Source organism: Prunus dulcis, chromosome 8, assembly GCF_902201215.1.
Source record: "Prunus dulcis chromosome 8, ALMONDv2, whole genome shotgun sequence".
Lineage (NCBI taxonomy): Eukaryota > Viridiplantae > Streptophyta > Magnoliopsida > Rosales > Rosaceae > Prunus > Prunus dulcis.
The window spans coordinates 17,929,824-17,955,798 of record NC_047657.1 but is presented as its reverse complement, the minus strand read 5'-3'; the positions used below and the strand labels follow the sequence as shown (position 1 = coordinate 17,955,798).

General features: G+C 36.6%; 4 protein-coding genes across 7 annotated transcripts; 1 reads left to right on the top strand and 3 right to left on the bottom strand.

Annotated features, from left to right (window-relative positions):
- LOC117636771 (probable arabinose 5-phosphate isomerase) lies at positions 1–1,578 on the top strand. The gene is made up of 2 exons (XM_034371436.1): positions 1–898; positions 985–1,578. The coding sequence occupies exons 1-2, from the start codon at positions 203–205 to the stop codon at positions 1,363–1,365; spliced, it is 1,077 nt and encodes a 358-aa protein (XP_034227327.1). The 5' UTR covers positions 1–202; the 3' UTR covers positions 1,366–1,578.
- LOC117636770 (putative lysine-specific demethylase JMJ16) lies at positions 1,553–6,209 on the bottom strand. The gene is made up of 9 exons (XM_034371434.1): positions 6,068–6,209; positions 5,184–5,474; positions 4,879–4,950; positions 4,638–4,715; positions 4,014–4,505; positions 3,675–3,908; positions 3,275–3,436; positions 2,762–3,127; positions 1,553–2,479 (listed from the first exon to the last, which is right to left on the bottom strand). Exons 2-9 carry the CDS (start codon positions 5,424–5,426, stop codon positions 1,622–1,624), a joined length of 2,505 nt encoding a protein of 834 aa, XP_034227325.1. The 5' UTR covers positions 5,427–5,474; positions 6,068–6,209; the 3' UTR covers positions 1,553–1,621.
- A 1,420-nt stretch (positions 6,210–7,629) lies between these two features.
- Positions 7,630–11,573, bottom strand: LOC117612156 (protein CUP-SHAPED COTYLEDON 3-like). The gene is made up of 3 exons (XM_034340908.1): positions 11,120–11,573; positions 8,739–9,004; positions 7,630–8,288 (listed from the first exon to the last, which is right to left on the bottom strand). Exons 1-3 carry the CDS (start codon positions 11,286–11,288, stop codon positions 7,869–7,871), a joined length of 855 nt encoding a protein of 284 aa, XP_034196799.1. The 5' UTR covers positions 11,289–11,573; the 3' UTR covers positions 7,630–7,868.
- Positions 11,574–22,260: 10,687 nt separating this feature from the next.
- Positions 22,261–25,419, bottom strand: LOC117637487 (serine/threonine-protein kinase 19). 4 transcript variants are annotated; one of them, XR_004587185.1, is made up of 9 exons: positions 25,205–25,419; positions 24,979–25,052; positions 24,659–24,739; positions 24,181–24,303; positions 23,969–24,091; positions 23,688–23,759; positions 23,248–23,325; positions 22,685–22,947; positions 22,335–22,599 (listed from the first exon to the last, which is right to left on the bottom strand). XR_004587185.1 is itself a non-coding variant. In XM_034372383.1 (8 exons), the coding sequence occupies exons 1-8, from the start codon at positions 25,302–25,304 to the stop codon at positions 22,756–22,758; spliced, it is 843 nt and encodes a 280-aa protein (XP_034228274.1). In that variant the 5' UTR covers positions 25,305–25,419; the 3' UTR covers positions 22,261–22,755. The 4 variants fall into 4 exon arrangements, 3 of the variants coding, with proteins under 3 accessions (XP_034228274.1, XP_034228275.1, XP_034228276.1); XM_034372383.1 differs by having other exon boundaries at positions 22,261–22,947; XM_034372384.1 differs by having other exon boundaries at positions 22,261–22,947; positions 24,211–24,303.
- Between the last annotated feature and the right edge of the window lie 556 nt (positions 25,420–25,975).

The following is a 25,975-nucleotide window of genomic DNA, read 5'->3' as shown; positions in this document are numbered from 1 at the left end:
ATTTGACATCCAATGAAATGAAGTAGATACTTCCACACAAAAGAAAAAAAGATTACACAAGGAAAGGACGAAATGAACTGAAAATGATTGATTGATTCGGATTTCAGCGCCACCGACATAGGCGCCCCCCTCCCTCCCTCAGTATCTGCAGATCTCCTTCTCTCTCTTCTCTCTCTGTGTTTGTGGAAGCAGAGCAGAAATCATGGGTTCTCTCCCACCTTTTTCCTCAGACTTCATCAACCCACATTCTCTATCCAATCGCAAAACAACAACAGCAACCCAATCTTCTTCCTCTTCCTGCGTTGACGAAACTACCCTCCTCAACCTCTTCAAATCCCAACAGAGCCACCTCAACTTCTTCTTCCAGCACCTTGACCTCTCCCAAACCCTATCTTTCACCCGCACCCTCCTCCTCCAGTCCTCCGCTGGCGCCACCGTTTTCTTCTCCGGTGTCGGCAAGTCCGGCTTCGTTGCCCACAAGATCTCCCAGACCCTTGTCTCCCTCGGCATCCGCTCCGGCTTCCTCTCCCCACTCGACGCCCTCCACGGCGACATTGGCGCCCTCTCTAAAAGCGACGTATTGGTCCTCTTCAGCAAGTCCGGTACCACCGAGGAGCTCCTCCGCCTCGTCCCCTGCGCCAAAGCCAAGGGCGCCTTCCTCATCTCCGTCACCTCCGTCGACGGCAATGCCCTCGCCGCCGTCTGCGACATGAACGTGTATTTACCCTTGGAGAGAGAGCTCTGCCCCTTCGATTTGGCTCCGGTCACCTCCACCGCCATTCAGATGGTCTTCGGCGACACCGTTGCGATCGCGCTCATGGGCGCCAAAAATCTCACCAAGGAACAGTACGCCGCCAATCACCCCGCCGGTCGGATCGGCAAGCATCTCATCTTCAAGGTCCGATCTTGCTCTGGCACCAATTTCAATCTCTCCTCCAATTCTAGGTTTTCTTTTTCTTTTCTCCTAATTCTCTGGAGTTGCAGGTGAAAGATGTGATGAAGAAAGAAGATGAGCTTCCGGTTTGCAAGGAAGGAGATATGATAATGGAGCAGCTGGTGGAGCTGACGAGCAAAGGCTGCGGGTGCCTGCTTGTGATCGACGACGACCATCACCTGATCGGCACATTCACTGACGGCGATCTGCGTCGAACTCTGAAGGCGAGCGGGGAAGCCATCTTCAAGCTCACGGTTGGGGAAATGTGCAACAGAAACCCTAGAACCATCGGTCCAGAAGCCATGGCCGTCGACGCCATGCAGAAGATGGAAGCTCCTCCGTCCCCGGTCCAGTTCTTGCCCGTTATCAATGGCCAGAATCAAGTGATTGGGATTGTCACTTTGCATGGACTGGTCTCAGCTGGTCTCTGACAGATAAATGAAGTAGATGTTCTTGTCTATGTGCTTTCTTATTTTTCATTTGTTATTTTTTCAATTTTTGTTTAAATGTGTTTAGCATTTTATTCATTAATATGCATGATTAGATAATTCTTTGTAACTAAAAATATTGAAGCAAACCCCTTTTGGGTAATTTGTACTACTATTGTTTACCGTTATATCATGGAGAATTTGAATATTTCTAAATCTCATGTTTCACCATCAACGTTATATTGGGTTCACATAACAACTAACCATCACTGTCATCACTAAGAAGAACAATTCCACTCTGAGAGCCTGCTTTTCTTGAAGTTTGATTCTCTGAAACCAAAAGGTTCGAAGATGCCCCATTGTCGGCTGGATGACCACCTTTCGATAGCTTCCCAGGAACACTGCCTTTCTCGAGAGGACAGGCTGCTTGTTCTTTTCCACGGAAAAGAAAGTCAAGATCTGGGATTAAATCCTGAGAGTCTGAGGAACTTGTTTCACTTGTACTTACAGATGAAACATCGGATGTCTCCTCTATTGCCTCTATCGGTGGAAACGGAGTATTGTTCGTCCCCTTCATCGCCTCTGTCAGTAGAGGAGGAGCATTATTTCCTGTTGTGCTTGTGATGATCTCCTTTGCTTTCTGTTCATTCAAAATTGTTGATTGCAGCATACGTGCCTTCAATTCTGCCCTGAATGCATCTTGAGACATGATGGACTCTTTCTGTTTAGTTTTCTCAGCATTAGTGGTTGGACCATCTACATGCCCAATATCCTTTGGATGATGCACGTGCAGAGCCAATCCAAGATCATCTTTGCCCCATTTGAAGACTGCATCTAACTTTCCTTCCAAAGCTTCAAGAAGTAGATATAAATGATCGATCTGGTGACGGTAGAGGAAAACCTTGTCACTCCAAGCACAAGAACACAGTTGCTTTGCGTGTAACAGACATGAATATCTGTCTGCAGAACAAGGACAAGCTGCCGCAGAAAAATGCAGATCACGGAGACAAATGCTGCACTCCTTTTTGCTTGTAGCATCAAAATTTGATTTCATCCTCCGTGACTGTTTAGACTTGCAAAGATATTTCCGGCAAATGGCTTCAGAACTGAGACGTGACTGCATTAAAAAGAAAGGTGGAAAAGAGTTTTTAAAAGAAAAACAATCAGGCCATCGACTTTAACTAAGTTTGAAGATGTTTAAATTATCTCACTAAGTGCAAAACATAAACCAGAGAAAGCAGGGGAAAAAACCAAACTTAAAAGTACAATCCCTTTAATTAAAAAAATACAACTGCTATATGAATCAATAATGTCAGTCCACCATTGTTCAAAACCATGTAGGATACAAGCAGGATCTGCAGTTGACAGTAATATGGCGGGACTATATCTGAGGAATTACCTTGAATACATGTGTTAAGATCCCATCCTTTCCAAAGGCATCTTTCCAGAGGAAATGATCTGAGGTGTTCTTCCTAAACAGTGAATCCCACTGTGCCCTCACAGCTTCCCTAGCTGCTCCAAGCAGCAGCTTATCATGGGATATAGATGTTTTCCTCCCCTGTTCACAGTAAAGTTCAACAGCCTCCTGTCCATGAGGCAACCAGTCTAGGGGAGCAACACATGCTGTCTCAGAAAAATTAAAGCCACAATCAAATCCCGAATGATAAGCCCCTGGAAGGACAAGAACAAACTCCCCAGGAGACTGAATGCAACGAAAGACTGGTATGCCCTGTGATTTCAGTGTGGAGGGCGGTAATTGTTTAACCTGTACCAAAAAAATATATGATATAAAAAGTCTCTACTAACAAAAGAGAACAGAGAAGTTAACATCTCTTGAAAAATATTTTACTAAAAATAAAGTTTTAACTTTAACACAAAGGGGAAGGGGGGAATCATAAGTTTGTCAGCTCACCAGCCTATTTCGCAATTCAGGCTGTTCTGATGATGATTCTGAAAAGGAGCTCCTCATGGCTGCCTCAAAATTAACACTATATTTCCCAGGGACACCATACCATAATTTCGGAGCACCGAGATGTGTGTAAGACAATGAGTATAAATGGTGCTCTTCAACTTTCTGTTTAAAAGGACTCAAAAAATCAAAGCATGATCAACAAACTAAAATAAGACAAGCCAATCACAGACATTATCCATAGAAAAGTAAAGATACTTAAAAATGCGTCTCAAAAGAATACAAGTTTGAGAGCCATTGATTACCACATTTAAAAGTTTCAAAGAATACATTATCCAACTTTCTAAAACATATGTAACGTTTTCTGCAAAAGATGCAACATGAGAGCCATATCAAATCTTACCCAATGAAAAGATGAAAAGCACATTCCCACACGAGCCTGAGGTACCAAAATATGACAAGTGTCATGGCTTTCAAAAGAAAGAAGAGAACCAGGCAGTCTGGGTAGATTATTTAAGTTCCAGCCTGATGCTAAAAATTCAGGGTGATCTGACGTTGCCAAAGGATTGGAATCTTTGGATACTGTTGGAAATCCACTGCCAAGAGCTTTAGTTTCCAAATTATCACCACAAAGCACCTTCACAGTACACCAAGATGACAATTAACAGCACAAACGGCCTCAATAGAAAAGAATAAAATAAAGAAAAAATTAAAAAATGATCATCCCAATTTCTGGGTGTACCTCAATCTCTTCAGTTGGGTTCTCAGTAATACGTTTATATTCAGCTTCAATATTCTCCAGTGATGGAACCCACTTCTCTTGTCTGCCTCTGACTTCACTTATACGGAAATATTGACTCTTGAAATCAGCTGCATATCTCTTAAAATTCTCAAGAGTGAATTCTCGACCAGGTTCTGGTTCAAAGCCTTTGACATATGAATGTCCTGTTTCACCTGGACTTGAGGTAGATCCACTGTCCAAACCCACTCCCAAGATTCTTCTCCTCTTCTTTTTTGTGCTTTCATAAAAGCCAACCATATTACTCGGTGAACTCTGATTTCGTAGCCCATCAATCCGCTGAATATGGGTAGAAAATGTAGATCTTTTCCATATGGTGTATTCCTTAGTAAGAAATGAAGGTTTCCAGGAAGGAGGAGGAACAATACGACAAATACCATATTGCTCTGCTCTTGCACGTATAGTTGCAATATATTTAAGCACGTCTTTAAATTCCTGCAGGAAAAACTCAAACTCCTTCAGACTGATATTTTATAAGCAAAAAAGTGAGCATTCAAACAAAAGATCCAGACAACATCTATGACTCATGAAATAATGCAGTGTCACAGAAATCAGAAAAAGGTTAACCTCTTCTGTTGGGTGGAAAACAGGTGCTTCTTCAAGGACATCTATTCTTGCATCTTCAGGACGCCACCTTCCTGTTACCTATTCCAAGAATTCAATCAATAATCACAAACATTAAGTGAAATAGGGAACCAGACATGGTAACGATTTTAGAAAATCAAAGGCAAATGGAAAGGTTGAAACTAGTACCTAATAACTATACAATTCAAAGGGAAGAGAATCAACTTAGTGAATGAAAATCAACCTTCAGACAATCACTGCAATCTGGACATCCATGAGTAACACCTTTAGGGAGGCAAGTTTTTGCAGGGGGATCCTGGAAAAAAAAGGGATATAATTATAACAACTTCTAACCAGATTCAGCTGGTGACGAATCATGCAACAAGAAATTATTCCTCTATAAACATATAAACAAGCTCCTCATCAGCAGCTTATTTGCAGCATGCATAACGCAAGTTCAGATTTAAGTGCAAGCTAGTTTTATGTTTGACAGCAGCAAATATGCATTCACACCCAGACAGGCAAAAAGGGAAGAAGAGAAGAATAGACCATATCAAACTGTTCAGATTCAGGTTCCTCTGAGTTGTAATCACTTTGGTCGAAAAGTATCCATGGCCTATGTTGAAGAGATCTTTTCAGTTTATCCATGTCAGTCAGGTCAGATGTGGAGTCCATCTGGATTGGGTCTTGTTTAGAAACATTGACACCATTAGTTTCTTCAACTTTTTCCATCCTCTTCAGCACGAAGGATGTACGAGACGCAAAACCAGGTGGAACTGAATTAAAAGCCATATTCTCACAATGGAGATAAGCCCTTGATGGGTTCTGCAACCAACGGTACTGCAAAAAGGAAAAGTGAAAACTGAAGCATTAGAACAAAAGAAAAAAGCACACCCATAAAAATGATTTGTGGATACATTTATGAACAATCTAAAATTAGCATAATGAGAAAACATCGAAGCTGTTCAACAGTTCATAAAAGCTGCACTGCACCTGTTTCTAATGGCTAACAAGAATAAATTATCTTTAACACACCAACAAGGAAAGCGAACATGTAAGCTAGAAAGATTGAGATAGAAGAAACACAATGAGGTAAATTGAAATCCCACAATGATTCCAAACATACCAATAGTGAAATTGAGGTTCACAGTCACAACCTGTGATTATATTTGTGCAATAAAACCTGTTGCCTTCTTCAGAGCACAACCAACTGTACTTAAGTGAAAATAAAACAAATTCAAAATCATCATTTCCATCCATCCCATGCAAACAAAACTTCGCCGCCCATGTTCCCATTTGATTAAAATAGAAACCCAGAAGTTTAACAAATCACTTACCCACGCAACAATTCTGCATCACAACCAGCCACAGAATACACCCCCAAAAAAAAAACGACACTCCTATATTTTTCAGGGAATCAAATTCATGCTTACCCAGAGGCTGAAAATGCTGGGATTGGTCTGCGCTTCACTTGAAAGCCAAAATTTCCAGGGTCGGGCAAACGAACATAAAAGGAAGACGAATATGGAAAATGAAGAAAAATGTTCAGGGCTCAGCGATTACAAATTTAGAAGGGCATAGATACCCGAATGGGTTCGCAGATATTTCATTGGGTCACCAAATGCGGTTTCAATAGACCCACAAGATTGGTTTGGGTTTGGGCGATGGTGGGCTTCTCGTTTGTTTACTGACGTGGATCGGCCTGTGCAGCTTGTTCTCTTCCTCTATATTTTTTTGTGTGGAAACTTTTGCTTATCAAAATGTTCATTTTATTCACAAGCAATAGTCTAAATTAATCTCTCTCTCTCTATTTTTTTGTGTGGAAACTTTTGCTTATTAAAATGTTCATTTTATTCACAAGCAATAGTCTAAATTAATCTAATTTATAAAAGCGGTACTTAAATTTAGGTGTAAGGGAGCGGACTCATTACTCTGATCAATTGGCCTAACCCACATATACAGCATAAATTTTGATACAATAATTTTTGAAATTAACAAAATACATGACTTATTTCGTTGGTGCATGATGGTTTTTTGTGGGATCTATATGCATTTATGATCATGAATTACCCAAGCTCGATTAGACAACTAATCGTGGCGGGACCTCTTGATATAAATAATTTGAGTTCTTTTTTCAGTGGTTATAATCAATTTGAGTTTTTCAAGGAAAATTGTGTTGCTATGTAAAATATGGAGGTGACAACAAAAGAGGAAATGAAGTAGTGTCAATCGACCACCTCCGTCTCTGATGGGCTCCCATGCCCCCCTACTAATCAGTTCAATTTTGTTTGGGTTAGAAGCTGTGTTCTAGACTTGCTTTGAGTTCTAGCTGTTTCTTGATCCCACTCTATTTGTATTGCTCGCTTTTGTTTCTGTATTGCTCCTTATCGTTTGGGTTGTTCAATGACATCAGATTTCGACCAAAAAAAGAAGAAGAAGTAGGAGCATCCAAAACTCAATAATACTTATATGCAAGAATGGTAGTTGAGTTGATAATTAAGGGGATAAAGAAGATGCTCTATCATTAATTATTTGTTGAACGTGTGTTGAATATATACATATGTTAGTTTGAACTCTCTTGTGGGATTTCCAAATTCATAATTATACTTTTGAAAGATAATTATATACGTTAATCTCCCTTTGTCATATCTCGGAGTTTGTCTCTTAGAATCTGTCATGAACAATATTCAGTATTAATTGCTATCAAAGCTAAGAAGAAGATGAAAATAGAAGATTTTTTGAATCAAATTTATTCCTACCAATTATCCTGTTTGTATATTTTTCGTATAATGCTTTGAATTGTCAAAATCAACAGAAACAATTGTTTTTAAGTTTTCAAGCAATAATTATAAACAAACAAAGAGAGCCATGGTCCGTTTGTGCCAGACATTCAGAATAATACTCCTGCAAACAGCAAGTCCTGAACTGTCGACTGATGAAGATGGCACGCGTGAATAATATCACAGAACTTGTTACTTGGAGAAAAAGCACTAGCTAATATTAAAGAATTTATATTATTCATAATATTTATACAAATGCCAATACTGTATACAAGAGAGAAATATAAAAAATATATTAAAAAAAACCTAACCAGACTAGTTGCATGCACAAACTTCTAATTGCATTCCCAATCAAGCCAAATATATACCACATATATAAATATAAATATATGTTACAAATCAACAAATCGGGTATGTGTCTAATATGGACCGTAGCATATATGTGTTTCTTCATTTAGAGCAAAACCATGCTGTTGTGATCCATCTCAAATCTCATTTCGTCCATATCTGGGGCCACCCCATTTTCGAAGCTAGTTTCTTCCAAGCTCATGTCCCATAAAAACCCATAGTCGTCGTCGTTTTTAGTGCCTAATTCGGGAAAGGAGTTGTTGCGGTATTTTTCCTGAGGAAACTGGAGGAGATTCAGCAAAGAGTTGCTTTGGTTGTGGCTGTGGCGGGGTGGTGGTGTGGAAAATGAGGGGATCTGGTTGTACCCACGAGGCATGGTTTGGTCTTGAGTTGGAGGAGATGAGTATTTTTCCATGCTCAAAGGAACAGTGCAGGATGTGGTCTCCAACATAAAATCATGGGGGCTGAGTTTGGTGTTCTCTTCTCCCTTGCCTTTGTGGAAAACTCTGCACAAAACCCAGTCTTCCTGTGAAAACAAAAGGCAAAATAAAGGTGAAAACATGGTTAAAATCGTGCTTTCGATACACCACATCAGTATGACACATACGTAATGTATTATATACATACGATAAAATGAGTTCTCGTATATCATGTGAATGTTACTATGAGTTCTAGATAAATAATACACCAACTCATACCCTTCCTTCCAAATTTTGGACTATATCTAAATTTTCCATGCATGATATGCATGAAGCCCATACTTCCTTCCCTTCCAGTCGCAACTGGCAACATGGTGGAACAAAATGATGGGGGTAGCAGCACGTGCATGTATTTGAACATCACGTGACCGAATATGAAACTCTATTATCTTATGTTATAAGAGTATTTGTGGCGTGTGCATGTGGAATAATTCAATAGTATTATAAGGAAATTAGATGTATAAAGAATATGAAGCTAGGAATGTAAATGAAATTACCTTAGGAGGCATGTGTGGGGTCTCCAGCCGAAACTCATGCATAATCCAACCAGTTTTGATTCCATTAGGAGCTCTGTTCCGATAGAACACCAAAGTCTTTCTCATCCCTACAATCTCCCCTGTTCCTGGCTCCATCACCATCCGATCTTTCCCTGTTGCCTTCCAGTACCCAGATGTCGTCGCCCGATTGGTTCGAAACCCCGTGGCATACTTGCGGTCACGGAAGCTGAAGAAGTACCACTCATTGGCATTCAGCTTTGCCACTTCTTCAATAAAATTAATTTCGATATTAGGGTATATATTAGCATACTAAGCCAAGGCAATTATACATGCATGCATGTTGCTAATTAGTAATTAGGTATATAGCATTATCATTCTTGTGATTAATACCAACTTATGGCAAAAAAAAAGTTATGAGCAAGGTCCTATCCTATCAAATGAATAACGATCGGTTACCTGAAAATTTGTCAAAAGCAAGTGAAGTGACATTTGCTATGTAATATATATTGCTTTCAATGAATCTTAGTTTTCACATAATAAATAAAATAAAATAATTCTTTTTTATTTTTTTATGGTCGGCTTTTCCTTCTTGTGAATTACCAAATGTGTTGGCAAGTCAAGATCATCACTCGAGCTATGAGTTGTGTCTACGGAAAGTAGCCAAACAAAGTGGTAGGCACCACAACATTTAAGGAAACAGGATGCTCTAATTAAAGACAATTAGGGTTGAAAAGCAAAATTCATTCTGATTCTCTGAACTAGGAAATTTCCATGATTTTGCTAAACATTCCTACCTAGCTAGTAGCTAGTGTGTGTGTGTGAAGTGATATGCATGCCTTGAAAAAGAATGGTCATATTTTCACTACAAGGGAAAATTACGTGTAACAATTTACTTCATTTATCCCCCAAAAAAAAAAAAAGGGGAAAAAATTAACCATTTACCCAATTTTGTATACTAATTAATTCTTCCTTATCCGAAACTTGCCCCATAATAATTAAGGTATGAACACAATTAAGGTATAATTTATTTAAAGATCCTGTCAGATCAGGGCAAGGCAACTATACATATATAATTAACGTACGGATGGTAGGTAGATGATTAATCCTAATTGAAATAACAAGGATAAGGATCCGGATAATTATAATTAGCTAGAAATTATGAACAGAAGATGGATCACATCTACATCTAGCTAAGGTATCGTATGAACTGGAAGTTGTGGTCCACATCTGGGCCGTTCATAACTCAAGCAAGGTCCCACTTCAAATGGACGGTTGCGATGTGTGTGTGGGAGACTAAAGACGAATTTTGCACATGACCGCTGGCAGCAAATGATCAAATCATAGCCACATGATTTGCATGAGAGAGAGAGAGAGAGAGAGAGAGAGAGAGAGAGAGAGAGAGGGGCTGTTTTGAAATTAAGGATATAAGAATACTTACGTATATGAACACTATCTCTCCTATATTTGCAATAAAAACTTGTATTGTGGTAACTAAACAACCTTCATAAGCATGCCTAGTGCTTGCTGTTTGTGGCAAACCCAAGAGATGAAATAAACGCAATTGCTTTTGGGTCCCTTGGATGACAAAGTACTAGAAATTCCTACGGTTGATATGAATATTCTTCCATTAGAAGTTACATCGACGATTGAACAAGAAAAACTCATAAATATCACGGTGTATATCTCCGATCTTACGCTTCTTATTACGATATATGTTCTAATAAATTAAATTGCAATTACCATGACTACCTACCCATTGTGTGTGTAAATGTAAATGCCTTAAGTGAGAATTATAATTCTTAATATATACGTTGAGTTTGAACATTATGTGTGAACTTTGGACTTCAAAGTGCTTGAATTCTCCTAATATTTCTTGCTAGTTCCATAACGAATTTAAAGGCAAATGATTGAAGAACTAAGTCGGTAAAAAGAATTGGGGAAAATAAAACAAAAATATAGCAAGAAATTGCCATTTTCTCTTCTCTCTCTCTCCCCCTCTGTGTTCTGCCTAGCTAGTCCTGAAAACTCAAACACCTTCTGTTTATACGTACATCCACCACGACAAAAGCACCAACAACATAAAAAAAATATTTGTCTTTCCGACCACCCCTCCCCCAAAAAAATATATTTGTCTTTGGAGATGATTTGTTTCAGAGAATGATCTTTAAAACGGAGCAGTTTACTTTATTGAAAAGTAGTAAAAACCATGGGCATCTCGACCAACTTGATGATATGAAAAAGATGAGAGAGGTGGTGGGGGAGGAGCAAAAAGATTCAAGAAAAAGAAGAAGAAGAAGAAGAAGAATAAAGACGAAAGCGCGTGGAAATTAATTCAAAAAACGTGATTATGGAAATTAATTAACCTTAACCTACATACGTACCAGGAAGCTGCCATGGCTCGCAGATATGCAAGTCAATTTCAACCAAAGTCCCCTTCAAAGCTTCCTCATTCGTGATCTTCTTGAACAGATAGTGGCAGACCAGCTCCTCGTCGCTGGGATAGAACCGAAACCCAGGGGGCAGTGTAGCTCCAATGTCTCTAAGCCCCATAATTACCACTTAATCAAGTTGATTTTGTTTTAATTAAGGAAACTAATCTCAGAAAGCTAATAGAAAGATGGAGATTGGAAACTAGTAGTTTTGGGAAGTTGGGAAGCAAATTTAGGTTATGTATATATGGTGGGAGAGAGATGGAATGTAGTAGCTGATTTAAAAAAGAGGGTTTTGATTTCTAGAGGGCCAAAGGAGGGTTGGGGATTATATTTATACGGGCAAAGGGATGATATATATAATGTCCTTTCCCTAGGCTAGGATGGCCAGTTAAGAATTTCTTAAAATATTATTATTCTTTCTAAGCAGCAGGTCATGCTTGTGTAACTAGTTAGTTATAGTAGGAAGTTTCAAGAAAAACCAAAGTTACAAGAAATCTAGTTATGGTGGGGGTCATGCCTCAAGGCTATACTACACCAATGTATGGACAAGGAGCCAAATAATTTTATTGGAAACCCTCCAAAATACCCCTTTTTATTTACATTATAAAAATTGGCTACTTTCTCAATTTTATCATGAAAATGAACATTGTTCTTATATACAAATTTACGTTAAAACTATTTTTATCATATTTACTGATGTATCGTATTAGTGAATTTAATCTTTTTCATTACGTATTATTTTATATATATATATATATGCTATTGAATTTGAAGAGCTTTTAGTGGCTGCATGCCTTGTTAAGACTCCCATAAAGAAGCTTTTCCGCATTGTCTTATGCTAATGACGTTCGTGCATAACATGATTTGTTAAAAATGGTAATAATTATGAATAATTAATTGTTCCGGCCATGGCTTCAAGAAAAAAATAATATGAGTGAGTTTTTTTTATAGAAATGGTCTTTAAATGAATATATACAAAATAAACAGTTTAGATTAGTGAAATACAATGCGGACTAAATCCTACAAGAATATCCCTCATCTCTCAACTCAACGCTATGTATATTATAAAATTAGCTAAAGCCCAATCAAATTACCAAAGGCACGTGAAGAATTTCATTCATTTGGGATCGAAAATGGACAGCTCAATAGAGAAAAATAATAATTTAATTCACCAATTGCTGGAAGAAAATGAAAACTGGTATGAACTTGGAAGAGTCCCATCTGTACAAATTTCGATCACATAAGAATATTTTGGATGGATGTGAATGTGATTGTGGGGCTCACGGGCTTTTGTCTTTGAAAACTGGGTCCCACTAATGATCTACGAACGACATCAGGCCCATCATACACACTGTATGCTTATCTAAATTAATTAATTTGATTTGTTATTTTTGTTTTTAGGTTTGTATTTTTGTAAAAGCCAATAATAATGATGAAAAATGTGGACAAAAGTGCATTTGTCACAACATGTATCATTCTAATTATAATTGGTATGCTAATAATATTGTAGATGATGACTGGACTGGGGTCCAGCTCAGCATGGTTTTGCCAGCACAAACACATCCATAGAAGAAAAAAATAATAATGGAGCTCAAAATTTCAGTACGTGTGTGAGTGTGACTTCAAACCCTAGGATAAATATGTTAATAAAAGGACAATTATGCCCTTTAAATTCCCATTGTAGGATTACTTGTGAAATCGGGACCTCTTCGGATGATATGTCATATTCTACCTATATATGTGGCATGAAAAAAAACAAGAGAACGATGCTGACAGTCACCAAAATGGTGGTTTAATTTATGATCCTGTCGGGGAAAACAGTGATTAATTAACCCAAATTCAATAAAGTTTAAAAATAACAATGGTGTGTACGTAGTTGGATTAGTTCGGCTTTTGGTGTGCTTCCGAATGGTCCTAAATTCAAGTCTCATGGTACCTATGTGTGTGAGTTTTCTCTCTTGTCTTTCTGACTTTGGACAAAAAAGAAAAAGTTAAAACATAATCCGTGAAGATTTTCTTGTTTTAGTGTATTTATATTTAATTAGCCACCAAAGAAGGGTTATTAATGGAAAAACAACCATATATTATATATGAAAATTGAATCAATATTCTAAAACGAAAAAAAAGAGACAGTGATGGGTCAAGGTGGGTCCCTGACATTTCTTGCTCAAAACGTAGACCAAATTAATTAATCAAAATCCTAAAATTGAGTGCCAAAAAAGATCATAGAGCTAGCTAGTGTTCAAAGTAGGCCAATTAGCTTGTAATAATGGACACCAGAAACCTAAATTAACGGGAGTAACCGGGAGACATGTGAAATCACATACTAAAGGGACACGTCACGAAGAGGGTGACGTGTAAGATTATTATTTTCAAAATCATATGATGAATATCCATCCAAAAACAAAAAAAAAAAAAAAAAAAACCAAGGAAAGATAATGCAAATGATTGTGAATGCTAGAGTTAGGGTTTATTTCCAAGGAGGGAATTTTGTTAGGTGAGGATGATGTTGGAGAATGAGTGACGGCTTGATCTTCCTCCAATGCTTTCTTTCTTGGCCCCCTCCTCCCTCCTTTCATATATAGTGTCTTTTTACTCAAATTCACTTCCATAAGTTATGGGCTCTTTATGGGATAGATATGCATTTACGCATATTTTACAATATTGTTTTTTGTTCTTTATAAGAGGATGCATGAAAAGATAATAATGTTTGAATATACCACTTTTTGTTTACGATGTTGGTTTCTTATCGAAAAAGAAAAGATCGCATTAGCTGATGAGATTATGTGACGTTGATGTATCAATATAATCAAGTAATGGTATAGAATTAGAGAAAAATATTAATATAATCAAGTTATTTAAATATTTTTCTCAACCTTTGCGTATAGAGTGGATTCTATGCGGGTTCAACAATACCAATTAGGGAAAAAATTTATGAAAATGAGTAGAATTTTCATGGCATATTCCTTATGTAAAGTAACAACAAAATAATTGATGTAAGAAATACACATCAACCATGGTATAATCAACTAACTAATGTGATTAAAATATATAGGAACCTTAATTGCTCGTAAATTCATAACTAAGTGGGGCCTAGCCCTAGTTTTAATGCAACGCTTAGATCCAGTCTATATCTTCCAATCACATCCTTTCTGAATCAGTGTCAAATGTGTATTGAGTTGATGCATACATGGCAGTCTCTTGTTTTCTTTGACAACTTTTCTCCTTTGTGTGTGATGTATAATTGGATATATACTATTAATCAGTGATCGACATCATTTCATTGCCCTACAAATTCAATATTTGAATATTTCAAAATATATCATTTCAATGATTATCCTAAGAATTGCATAGTTTTCGCTGAAAATAACTTTTTACTATTTTAAGCATATTATTATACAATCACTCATTCGGTTTAATAATATTGAGAGTATATCATATCGAACGATAAACGATCTTGTGCATCCCCGTTACGTATTACATAAGAGAATTTTAAATCTATAGTGAGGGAGAGATATGCATCGCGTGGCTGCGTCCGTAGTTGTAGCAGAGAAGTCGTTGTCTATGGCCAGATCGCCAATCCAAAGTCGTGCCCAAACTAGAAAATTGGGTTCTTCGACAACTTTTACCTTTAATAAAATTGGCCAAACTTTTGTTCTTAGATTCCAGAACCACCTTTTAGAAAGATAAGTTTTCCTCCTAGCCTTCGCTTTATTTATACACTTTAGAAAAATTTGCAGTCTAGGATGAGACCTGATTGTGCTACTGCTAAACTTTATCACGTAAAATTTTGCTTTTGGAAGAAAATCTCTGTACTGTGTATGCATCGATTTGCATCTCAAGAAAGTGACAACTCCAACGAGTCATTTTGAAACCAACGGCTGCAGTTATTTCGGTTGTAGTTTTGTAAATTATGAAGGGTTTTTATATAAATACTTGTGGGTAATTAAGAATATCAGAAGGTTGGCTTCTCTAATTAATAATGAAAAGGCCCTAGGGTCATGCAGATTGTCCTCACGTACATGATTGGAATTGTGGATGTTACAATCATAATTTGAGTGGTGTAATTTCTATATACATATATGATCAAAAGTATACTATATAAATTATGAATAATTTCAAGATGGCTTTACCCTTTATATATATATATATATATATACAGAGCTTTCGTGTAGAATTGCATGTTAATCTGTATATATATCATTAAGTAACATGATTTAACACAAGCTTCAGCTACAAGATTAATCCTAATTAGGCAGCGTGATGATAATTAACCTGATTTAGATTCCTCTTTGTCAAAAAATATATGGCCGAGTGCTTATGTGCATAGATGCTCGTCTATTCCTCTTGATTTTGGTATAAAACTTTAGTTGTACCTTTTGCTTTCTTCCATAATAATATATTATCTCTCTTCTGTCAAAAAGAGAAAAATATACATGGCCATACAGTGTATTTGATTCTGTTTTGAAATAAAATGGGATTTTCAAAGGTTTATGTGATTAGAGTGTAACATGCACAATTATAAAACTTTATGTCTTTATCATACAAACTTTAGAAAATTTGTATTAAAAAAAATGTAACAAAATCAGAAAGATTCTGCTGATAGCTTGAAAACGCGGGAAATTGTTTTCTACAAGTATAAGCATCGTTGAACACGCATAGGTCGATGTGATTGGGAGTTAATCATATATATTTAAAGAAATTAATTGTAGATCGATGGAGCACAGTTAATTTATGACTATTGTAAATGTAAAGATTGATATATCATCCTCCATCCTCATGGTGTTTGTGTTAGGTTAAAGTTTCGAGTTTATATTCGTATGATGAAAAATGTTCTCTTATCAAATATATATGCTAGTTCGAATCTGAATTATACGTCGAAATATATTCAATAAAGTCTCTTAAAACTTACTAGCTAGTGATCAAGGAAGTGGGCTCTAGCCTAGTGCAAAGTTTGGGAAAAAAGAAATTTAATGCTAATTTTTAGGCACTACAACTCATTTTACAAAAATTAACCCAATTTATCCAAGCAAAAATTAGCACGTCTTCAGTTAGCTTCAAGTTTTCTCCTATGAGAAAATAAATAAAATTTTATTTAGATATTTACCCATATAAGAAATAATAGCCCACCCCTATAAAAATTTCTGCTTCCGTCCTTGCCAGTGATGGCTTCTGTTTCTATAGAATCCATGGTCGAGTTGGTTTTGATGGCTTCTCTTCCATGAAGCTTAACGGTCGTGAGTTTCGCAATATTAAGCAGTGCGCCAACTACGTCGGTGAGGAAGATGACAACAACAACACGAAACAAATATTTGTTGGTGCTATTAACTTATTATTATTAGCAATTAATCTTTATTTATTTATTGTGGGCTAAACTTCGGAGACACTCGGACACAGAAAATAATTGTGCTTCTTTGGATGTGACTCAGCTCGTATCTTATGGCAACAGGTGGCAGCAGAGACTTCTGATTTCTAGAGAGAGAGAGAGAGAGAGAAAGAAGGCAGAAAGCGTGTGAGAGGAGGGTTGAAATTGAAGTGTTAGATTCCAAATATGCATAATTCAAATCATATTCATCATATATGCATGCCTGTTATTGATTAGCGCCGCCAAGGACGAGTGATCCCACACTCTGCCTGCATAGAGGCAATTGGAAGAGAAAAAAAGAGCCATGCACAATTATCACATGAGGCAATATATACAAAATTATTTAGGGCAATGATTGACCGATACTCCATACGAATCTATAATATTTGGTACATTATCAATATTTGGTGGTCGATATTTTATCCAAATATCAATTAAGTATCGACGATATAAATAGTATTGTGAATTCGTATCCAGTACGTACCAGTCATTCTTTTCTTAATTATTCACACATCGATCATCATCTCAATGATACACACATCACATAACCCAAACCACACAGCTTGTCATTTGAGTACGTGGATGCTGATTGCTCCATGCATTATTTCCTTGGAAATCCGGATTTTTTTGAAGCCCGGGCGGTCCCTCTCTTTAAACCCTAGACCATGATCTGCAAGGCATAGTGTGTGTGCTTGAGAGTAACTAGTGGTTGAAAGCTCTAGTTTAACTAAACCTTCTTTTCACTGTTTATAAAAAAATCAATCTTTGAAATTCATCGACATCTCAATCTTGAACTTGGCCTTACTAATTACTTATTGTTTGTTTCCCATTTTCCCCCTTTCACCTTCCAATAATAGAGAGAAAGCAAAAGCAGTTGCTGTCACCGTGATACTGATCCCTAGAGTCCGTGATCTTTAAGTTAAAGGCAGACATTAGACGTCTTAGAGATCCCATAACATGTCAGCTCCAATACTATTTTGGAGCAAGCAAGTAAAAAACTTAGCACCTATATGAAATTAAGATGACCGTTTTAACTTGTTTTCAAATTTTAGAGAGGGACAATATATTCCATCTTAATTATACTTTACCTGTTGTGAGACAAAGAGACACGTGCCCATCAATCTCCGGTGTCATTAGCAAATCACAAGAAATTATAGAATAGTATAAAATACGGACACATGCTGTAACTTGTACACGTATTATACTGGGTAGACGACTGGATTGATATTTCAATAAATATTCACTTATATTATAACAACTTGGCCTTACTACCATAAATATATATTAATTATCAATCATGTTCTCTATCAATATTCTGAGATTCTATATAAGTTTGGTGGGCTACACCCTGGTCGCCATCATTTGCAAATAATTAATGATTTGTATGCCTTCAAGTTCTAGAGCTGCACTGCATGCCAATCGAACTGTTGGATCGCATGATTAACCAAACAGACTCTCGCAGTTTTGATTGGGTTTTGGAGACGGCACGTTTGCTGGGGAGCCACATATCATATATGCCTTCTCATGCCTTGCTATAGCCATGGCCGTGGCTTTGATTAAATCCAATCAATAATTTGCTGAGAATGTTTCCAAAGCCAGTTTTTGTGGTGGGCACTTGGTGTGCACAAGGACGGACCCACAGTGGGGTCAATGGGGTCAAACGACCCCAAGGAGTCCATGGAAGCAAGCTACAAGGTAACTATGAAATGGGGTATGACCCCATGAGAGATGGGATCTGCAGACAAGAGGAAGAAGAAGATGAACAGGGGCTGTGTTCTGTTTCAAAGGAGCTGGCCAAAACGGCGTCGTTTTGGCCCAGCTTATAATTTTTTTTTTTAAAACAGCCTGGCCAAAACGGCGTCGTTTTGGACCAGAACGCGCGAATTTTTTTTTAAAACTCGCTGGCCAAAACGACGCCGTTTTGGACCAGCGAAATTTTTTTTTAAAAGACCTGGCCAAAACGACGTCGTTTTGGCCCAGGTGTTATAAAAAAAAGACACAGCTCAGTTTCTCTTCTTCTTCCTCCCGAATTTTCTTCCCAAAACACATATTTTCTAAACCCTCATACCCAAATCCCCAATCTCCACCCCCCACAAACCTTTAACCCTCTTCTCCACCAAGCCTTGAAGCCCCAACAAAAATTGAACTTTTACACTATGACCCCACGACACAAAATCCCTGGGTCCGTCCCTGGGTGTGCATATATGTATGGATAGATAACTGAGGCAGAGTATAGTTGCATCGCTATCAAATCCAATCTAGTACGTGAAAGTAACAACATGAACTTCAATGTGTCTAGGTTAGCTATACGCGCTTTGGATTCCAAACTGATCGTCTTGTTGGAGATTGGATGGTATATTCGACTTCATGCCAATTGATGATGGTAATGGTATAATAAATAAATCTACTATTCATTATTGTCGTGTTAGGTATTTCTTTGGTTTCATATATGAAACGTTGAAAACGGAAACTTTCTATTTTCAGCCAGTTGTATATAATCGTATACATACTAACGTTACGAATTCACTCAAATTATTATAATGTGTCGGTAGAATTTAGGACTAGTATTAGCGATTCTACACGTTTTTATATCGGGTCATAAAAAAATCTCTCCAGCTATATAGTGCAATCAGCTTGGTCTTTTTTTCAAATGAAATACCTGAAAAGCGAAAAAGAATGATCCAAGGGAATAAAAAGTAGGGAGATTCACTATTATACCCAATATTGGAGCTGAAATTATAAAAAACCATATATGAAATGGACTTTAGAAACACACTCAAAGTCCATTTACAACATAACAAAAAGGCTTTTAACTTCTTTTAAATTACAAAACTGCCATTGATTTCTTAAAACAAACCCAACCCTAAAATCTAATTAAAAAAACCCAAAACGCTCAATAGGGTATCAAAGTAATTTAATAATCAAAATTAAATTCAATAGGGCTAACTGTCATTTTTTGGGTTTGTTTATAAAAATTAAATTGTGTAGAGTTTATCTATATTATTAGTGCTAAAAATGAGTATGTGACTAAATATATGTTAAAGGTAATTATAAGCTAACTTCCAGGTGTCTCTTTGCTAGCTAGCTACTCAATTATTGCCCATGCGATTTTTCATGGAAAGATATATAGAGAGTGTTGTGTCATATCAATGTTATATATATGTATTTTCTTGGGTTAATATTAGGTGATAATTTGCTATTTCGGACCAGTCACGACATGACAAACGTGATAATTTTTTCTTGTGACAATCTATGACTGGTTGAAAATAGCAAAATAGTGCTATCCCGTTTCGATACAAGTTCCTTTGCTAAAATAGTGACAGCAGACCAAAATCCAGATGTCACATGCATGTTGCATTTTGCTTGGCTCAATATATACACTTAAAAGTACATACGTATAAACTCCAGCTGTATGTTTCATCTCTATTTTTAGCACAGTCCCTTCACATCAGTTTGCCTCTGTAATTTTTGGCAACACCAATTTTCAATTTTAAAATTAAAAAAAAATTGGTGAGGGAAATTAGCTACATAATTAATTCAATTGGAGGCAGAGAGCATCAAAGGATAGAAAAAAATAATAATAATAATAAAAATGAGAGGACCAAGATTAAAGTGAAATCTAGCCCTACAGGTCAAGACAATGTTGAAGAGAGGACAATGTTGAAAACGTGTTTGGGTTTCCATCATGATAAAGGAAATGATGAACGTAATTAACAAAAATAATCAAAGGTAATTAAGCATTCTAGAACAAAGCTTAAACAATGTTGGTTATCTGCAAAAGGGATTAACTAAGTAAATTATTAGTAATACTTAACTTTCACGAAAAGGTTTATAACTAATCTCTACATATAACCGAGTCAAAAAGTGTCTGCCTACCAATTAATGCAAATCAAGATTTTAGCTACGTAAGTACATATATTCTCTTCCCATTAGTTTTTGGTCAAATTCGTGTTGACCAACACAACCATTAAACTTCTTTTTTTTTCTTTTTCGGAGCTGTGTATATAATCACTTTTGGACTTATTTCTAAATCTACCAAAATATCTCAATCAAACTAGGTTTCCAAACCTACCTTGATACAGACTACTACAGTACATAAACATAATGCATGCACTAGAATCTCCAAAACAATCAATTATTTCTACCCAAAAAAAAATTTTAATCTCGGCAAAGACATTTAAATATCTATTATAAGATAAAATATCGGATTAGATAATCTGATTAATAAAACAGACGTTATTAGTTTAATTGTATGACTAGTTTTGCAGTTGAATAAACTAATTAGCAAATTAATCGTAGGTGCTTATATAAACTATAGACACGCCCCCAAGAGGAAGCTTGCCAGATTAATCATTCCCCAACTCCAAATTGAAGACCCTGAAGTTGTTAACTGGGAAGGTTCTGAAATGATTTATTAATTGATGTCAAGGTTTTTTTAAGCTAAAATAAGTTGTTCGATCCTTTAAAATGGTATATTCCCTTGGCTATACCTGTTTATTCAAATAATTCATTCCGCTACGTGTCATTCTATGAGTTTTCTTGTCCGCTTTAGTAGTAAAGCGCTTATCTTTCGTAACCACAGTTAAGAGTTTCGAGTCTCTCTCTCTCATGTCGACAAGGAGAAAAGGTAAATGATTTTTGGACCTGTGGTCCAAAGCAATTCAACTTGGACGTTAGTTTCATAACAGAAGGGAACAAATAAGATGACAAGAAGACAATGATAGAGTGGTGTCCAAGATTACCACCAAATCTCTCCAAAAGAACTTCCCCATGTCATCAGTTCTGGCAGATTAGGTCCAAATTAATGGCCCAAAATCCAAACATAAATTGTTACAAACCGAGTATTGACAAAGACAGAAATACCTAGCAACAAGAAAACCAAAATTCTGCTCGTGACTGCAATTTACTTAATTATTTAAACATTGCACCCCTCCACAAATAATCTCAATTTGACAATTCTTACCCAATTTGTTTTCTCAGTGCTAAAAGCAAATACATGAACAGAAGAATCTAAACAATTTTATTCTTTTGGGAGTTCAGAGTAGGAGAAGCTAAACTTGACCCAAGCAAGCAAATTAATCCTCTCCACACAATCGTCCATGGAAAATTATGCTTACCACTTATAGTTCTTGTGTGGTTCATGAAGATTGTTCCTACTTTAGAAGTTATTCCACAATTTTATTAGCATCCAACGCAGTACGTCCCGTGTATCTAATTTTTTTTTGGCTTCAACTAGCATGGGGATTTTCAGTGGAATCCATTGGAACGGGCAGGGTATAGCGAGTTAACACGTGTATTTCAAGTGTTAAGCACAATTAACGACCAAGATTAGGGAATTGACCCTATCCACACATCAAGAATAGCAACAAATGTTAACATACGATAAAGGTTTAGTTAATTGTGGCTTGTTCATTTCATGTCAAAATCAGGACACAAACATTTTGCTTTAACCAACAAAAGCACGAAAATGCTCTCCAAGTTAGCAAGAACCAACTAAAATGCTAACTTGGTTTTTTCTGTTTCCATGAATCATTTATGTCTGACCACCAAACATATGTCGTTAATAAGTACAAAAGACACCTAACTGTTCCAAATTAGCAATCATTTGACAAAGCCTGTTTCCTAAAACAAATCTTCTGACCCACCCAGTCCTATCCCAAAAGAAAAATCAGGTAGAAACCAATTAGAAGAGGTTATGGCTTGGTGAAGATTTGGCTCCAAAGCTTTGATATAACAGAACTATTAGTATTATGGAATAAACCCAGGCTGAAGATGTGTAGAAAAAGGAGCACCCAATGCTAATGTAATGTATTGTAATGCATTATCCTACTGAGTTTACATGAGTCCAATGGTGATGATGTACAACGTATTAAAAATAAGTAAGTGGATAATCCAATCAGAAGAATTGAATTAAGAATGAATTCATATGGATGCCAAACAGTAGATAAAAATGAATTATACAAGACCTAGCTGAGAAGATACGTTATGTTTTATCCATTCTGCTTAGGCTTTGGGTTGGGCCGGTTTGCTGATATGATATCTTTGCTTGTCCACTTTGGACAGCCTGCAAAAGTTCTGGTCATGTATCTAGGAGAATTTATATGTAGCGTAATAAGCCAATGATGACCTCAAAGCATAAGTCAGTGTACCTATTTTGACAGCCAAGAGCAGAAATGCAATCTTTCCATCAATCGATGGGGAGCAAATACTCTTCTCGGTTTCAATCTTTTGAGACTCGAACAACTAAGCCTGTTGGTGTCTTGGCAGTTTTGAGATTACCTGAGCCTATCAGATCACGAAGATGAAATCTCATATCAAGTGGGGAATATCGAAGAAGCTTCTTCTCTAGAGGTGCTAGCATCATTTCTTTGTATCTCCTGCGGTTTAGAAGAGAAAGAACTTCCTTTCTTCCCTGAACAAAGAGGAAACAATTATTCTAAATTTAGACAATTTAATTGTTCAAGACTTACAAATATATATACACAGGATTTCAAAATCACAAAGCTAACATCCCACACTCATGTTGTGTTGAATGCCAAAAGCTATGTCTCTAATCTAGGAGCCTAAGAGTTTACAAAGTTGACCCCGTATCAAAGGTGAAAACTTCCAGTCTGATGAAAGCCTATTTACATAAGGTATAGAATGAAAAAGGTGCATAAGGAATTCCATGTGAATTTGGTTTAAAAATATATAGTGACAAACTGATCATTACCTGAGAGAGGCCTTTAAGTACTGAACCGATATTTGGAATTGCGAACCAATAAATGTTTGAGTCAATAAGTTGCCGAGTCTAGAAGTAGATGCCATAGTTAGAAAGCTGGACACCATAAAAAAATTTCAAAAGAAACCCAACAAACAGAAATAAGGGGAAACAATCCCTATTAAGAAAAAGAGTTTGTGAAAGGAATCTTAAGGGGAAAATATATAAATCAAATACTGTTTAGTTTAAGCTATTTTACTAGTTTAACTGTAATAAAGTATGTTATTTCATTCTCTAAGAACAGATAAAAGAGAAGAATCTTCTAAACCAATTCAGTACTGGTGTTAGTTTCAAACACCGCAGACAAAACAACATAGGCACCAAATGCACCATAATGAATCATGAAATTCAAACAGCAGCAACATAATAGATTAAGGAGTAACTTCACTTACAAGGAGGCCAGAATTGATTAAAAGGGAGATGTGTTCATCCTTCACCTTTCCTCCAAGAGCTAATAGTGTACACTGTGGCAAAACATTTTTCAGTCAGACTGCAATTGCATAGTATCTACAGAGTGACTTGTTCAAGCATTATTCCATTAAAACATTAAACTGCCTTAAACCCTTCATCTCCAAGTAGATATATACAGCACTTTATGATGGGTAGAAAATGTAATAAAGAGAGTAGAAAAATAAATAAACATTCCAAGTAGACTGATATTCCAATCACTCACAAGTTCTTGATGTTCAATACTAGGTTCGAGCTTGTTATCAAGGACGTGTGATTTAAACCACTTAAAAACTTCAAGAATATCACTGTCCTTCTTTTCTTCCAATCTTTTTACAACTCGTTCCATCTACACGCATGTATACAGAGCAAAAAAAGTTCATCAATGCACTGTATTACAAGGTTTTGATAAGGATCAAAATTAGATGAAACACACACCAAAAACATCGAGAAAACCATGTAAGCAACCTGGCATAGATAGTCATCAAAAAACATTATTGCATGATCATCTTGCCCAGTATTTAACTTGAAAATGCGCAGGATTTTCTCCCTTCTTAGATTCTGCACAGAGAAAAAAAAAAGTAGCCTAGGTCAATCACATGAGATTCCTGAAGACAAGAGGTGCCATCTAGCTTAGTTGGTAAAGTGACACTGTCCCAAGCACCTGGAATCAAATCCCACAGTGGCTCCAAAGAAACAAAGGTCTCTAATTTGAACTTGGGAATCATGTAATTTCTTGAGTATACAAAATTTGTACAAGTCTCAGAATAAGTTCTGTATCTTATGATCAGTAACTGAGATGATTGATTCAAATCTTAAGCCAAAGGGATTCACAACACCATTATTACTCTCTTATAAAGCCGATAAAAAATGCACTCAAACAAATTTCTGTTATGTTCTTTCAAGTTTCACATACCTCTAGATCCCTATCCACTTGGGTTCTATCCTCTACACTGCTATACAACTGTGACCGCAAAATGAAAGGCTGAACTGATACCTGAAAAGAAGGCATCAGTCAAATAACCATATTCAGAAAAACAAAAAATAAAAGGACAACAACTAATACAACTGATTAACCACTACTTTGAGCAGTATGAAATACTTGGTAAACCACAAAAAGATAGACATACAATGCACAACTATTCAATGAGCTGAGCTGCTTGTGATTCAGCTTTAGAGCAAAGTAGAAAGATAGCTAAAACAATCACACCAAAATTAAAACGTTAAAATCCTAACCTTGTCACTCTGTGGAAACTGAGCTCTCATTATGCGAAGCGCCACCAATGTGTCACTAAATGTAAGATTTTCCTCTGCATTTGCCAAAAGATATTAACTTTCTGATTACTATTTTTACTAACCAAATATAAAGAAGTTATTTTCATAATCTTCAATCACTGAAAACTGATCAATTGAAGTGTAAAGCATAGTAAATTTCTTTATAGTGGAAATAGTGAGAATATACCTAGCGATAAAATCTGATCGAAATCGCTGGCTTCGGCTTCGGTATCTGTCTCTCGCGCGCGCTTTTTACCTTTCAAAGATTCTGAAATATTCTTGGCCATGGTTAATGAGTGGGAGATTCGATTCGATTCGATTTGGGATTTTGGGGAAAATAATAAAAACCCTAAAATGAATTGTCTGATTCTGGTTGGGGGTTGCGTAAAGTTTGAAGCTTTGCAGATGTCGGTTGAAGGAGCTCGTGAAGTTTGGTTTTTGACCGTTTTCACCGCGCGACAAATAACTGTTTAATTGACCAAAAACGACATCCCGTTTGAATGGGAAAGGCTTTATTGAAAATGATTTTATAAAAGATGATCCATAATTGAACCAAAAATCCACATAAAGTGGTTTCGTTTATATTCGTTTTTGGTCCCCTAGGGGCACTGCATGCCATTTGCATTTATAGCCAGAATGTCATGAACTTCAACTGAGAGATGTCAAAAAATGGCGAAAACAATCATATATAAACTCAAAACTAAACAGTTGAGATCGATAATTTAAAACACTAGACGATTATGTAAGAAAATATTACAAAAATTCCCAATTCAATGTCATGCATTGACAAAAAACATCAAACTACTCAATTGTCAAGTGGTGGTATTAAGATATAGTGAAGAAGTGCCAAAAACCTAATTCCATAATCTTGTCATATATGATATGATTATGAAATAAGAAGGGTTTGGTGAAGGCTTGCCCACTGAATTTTTGTTGGTATATTAAAATTACTTTACCT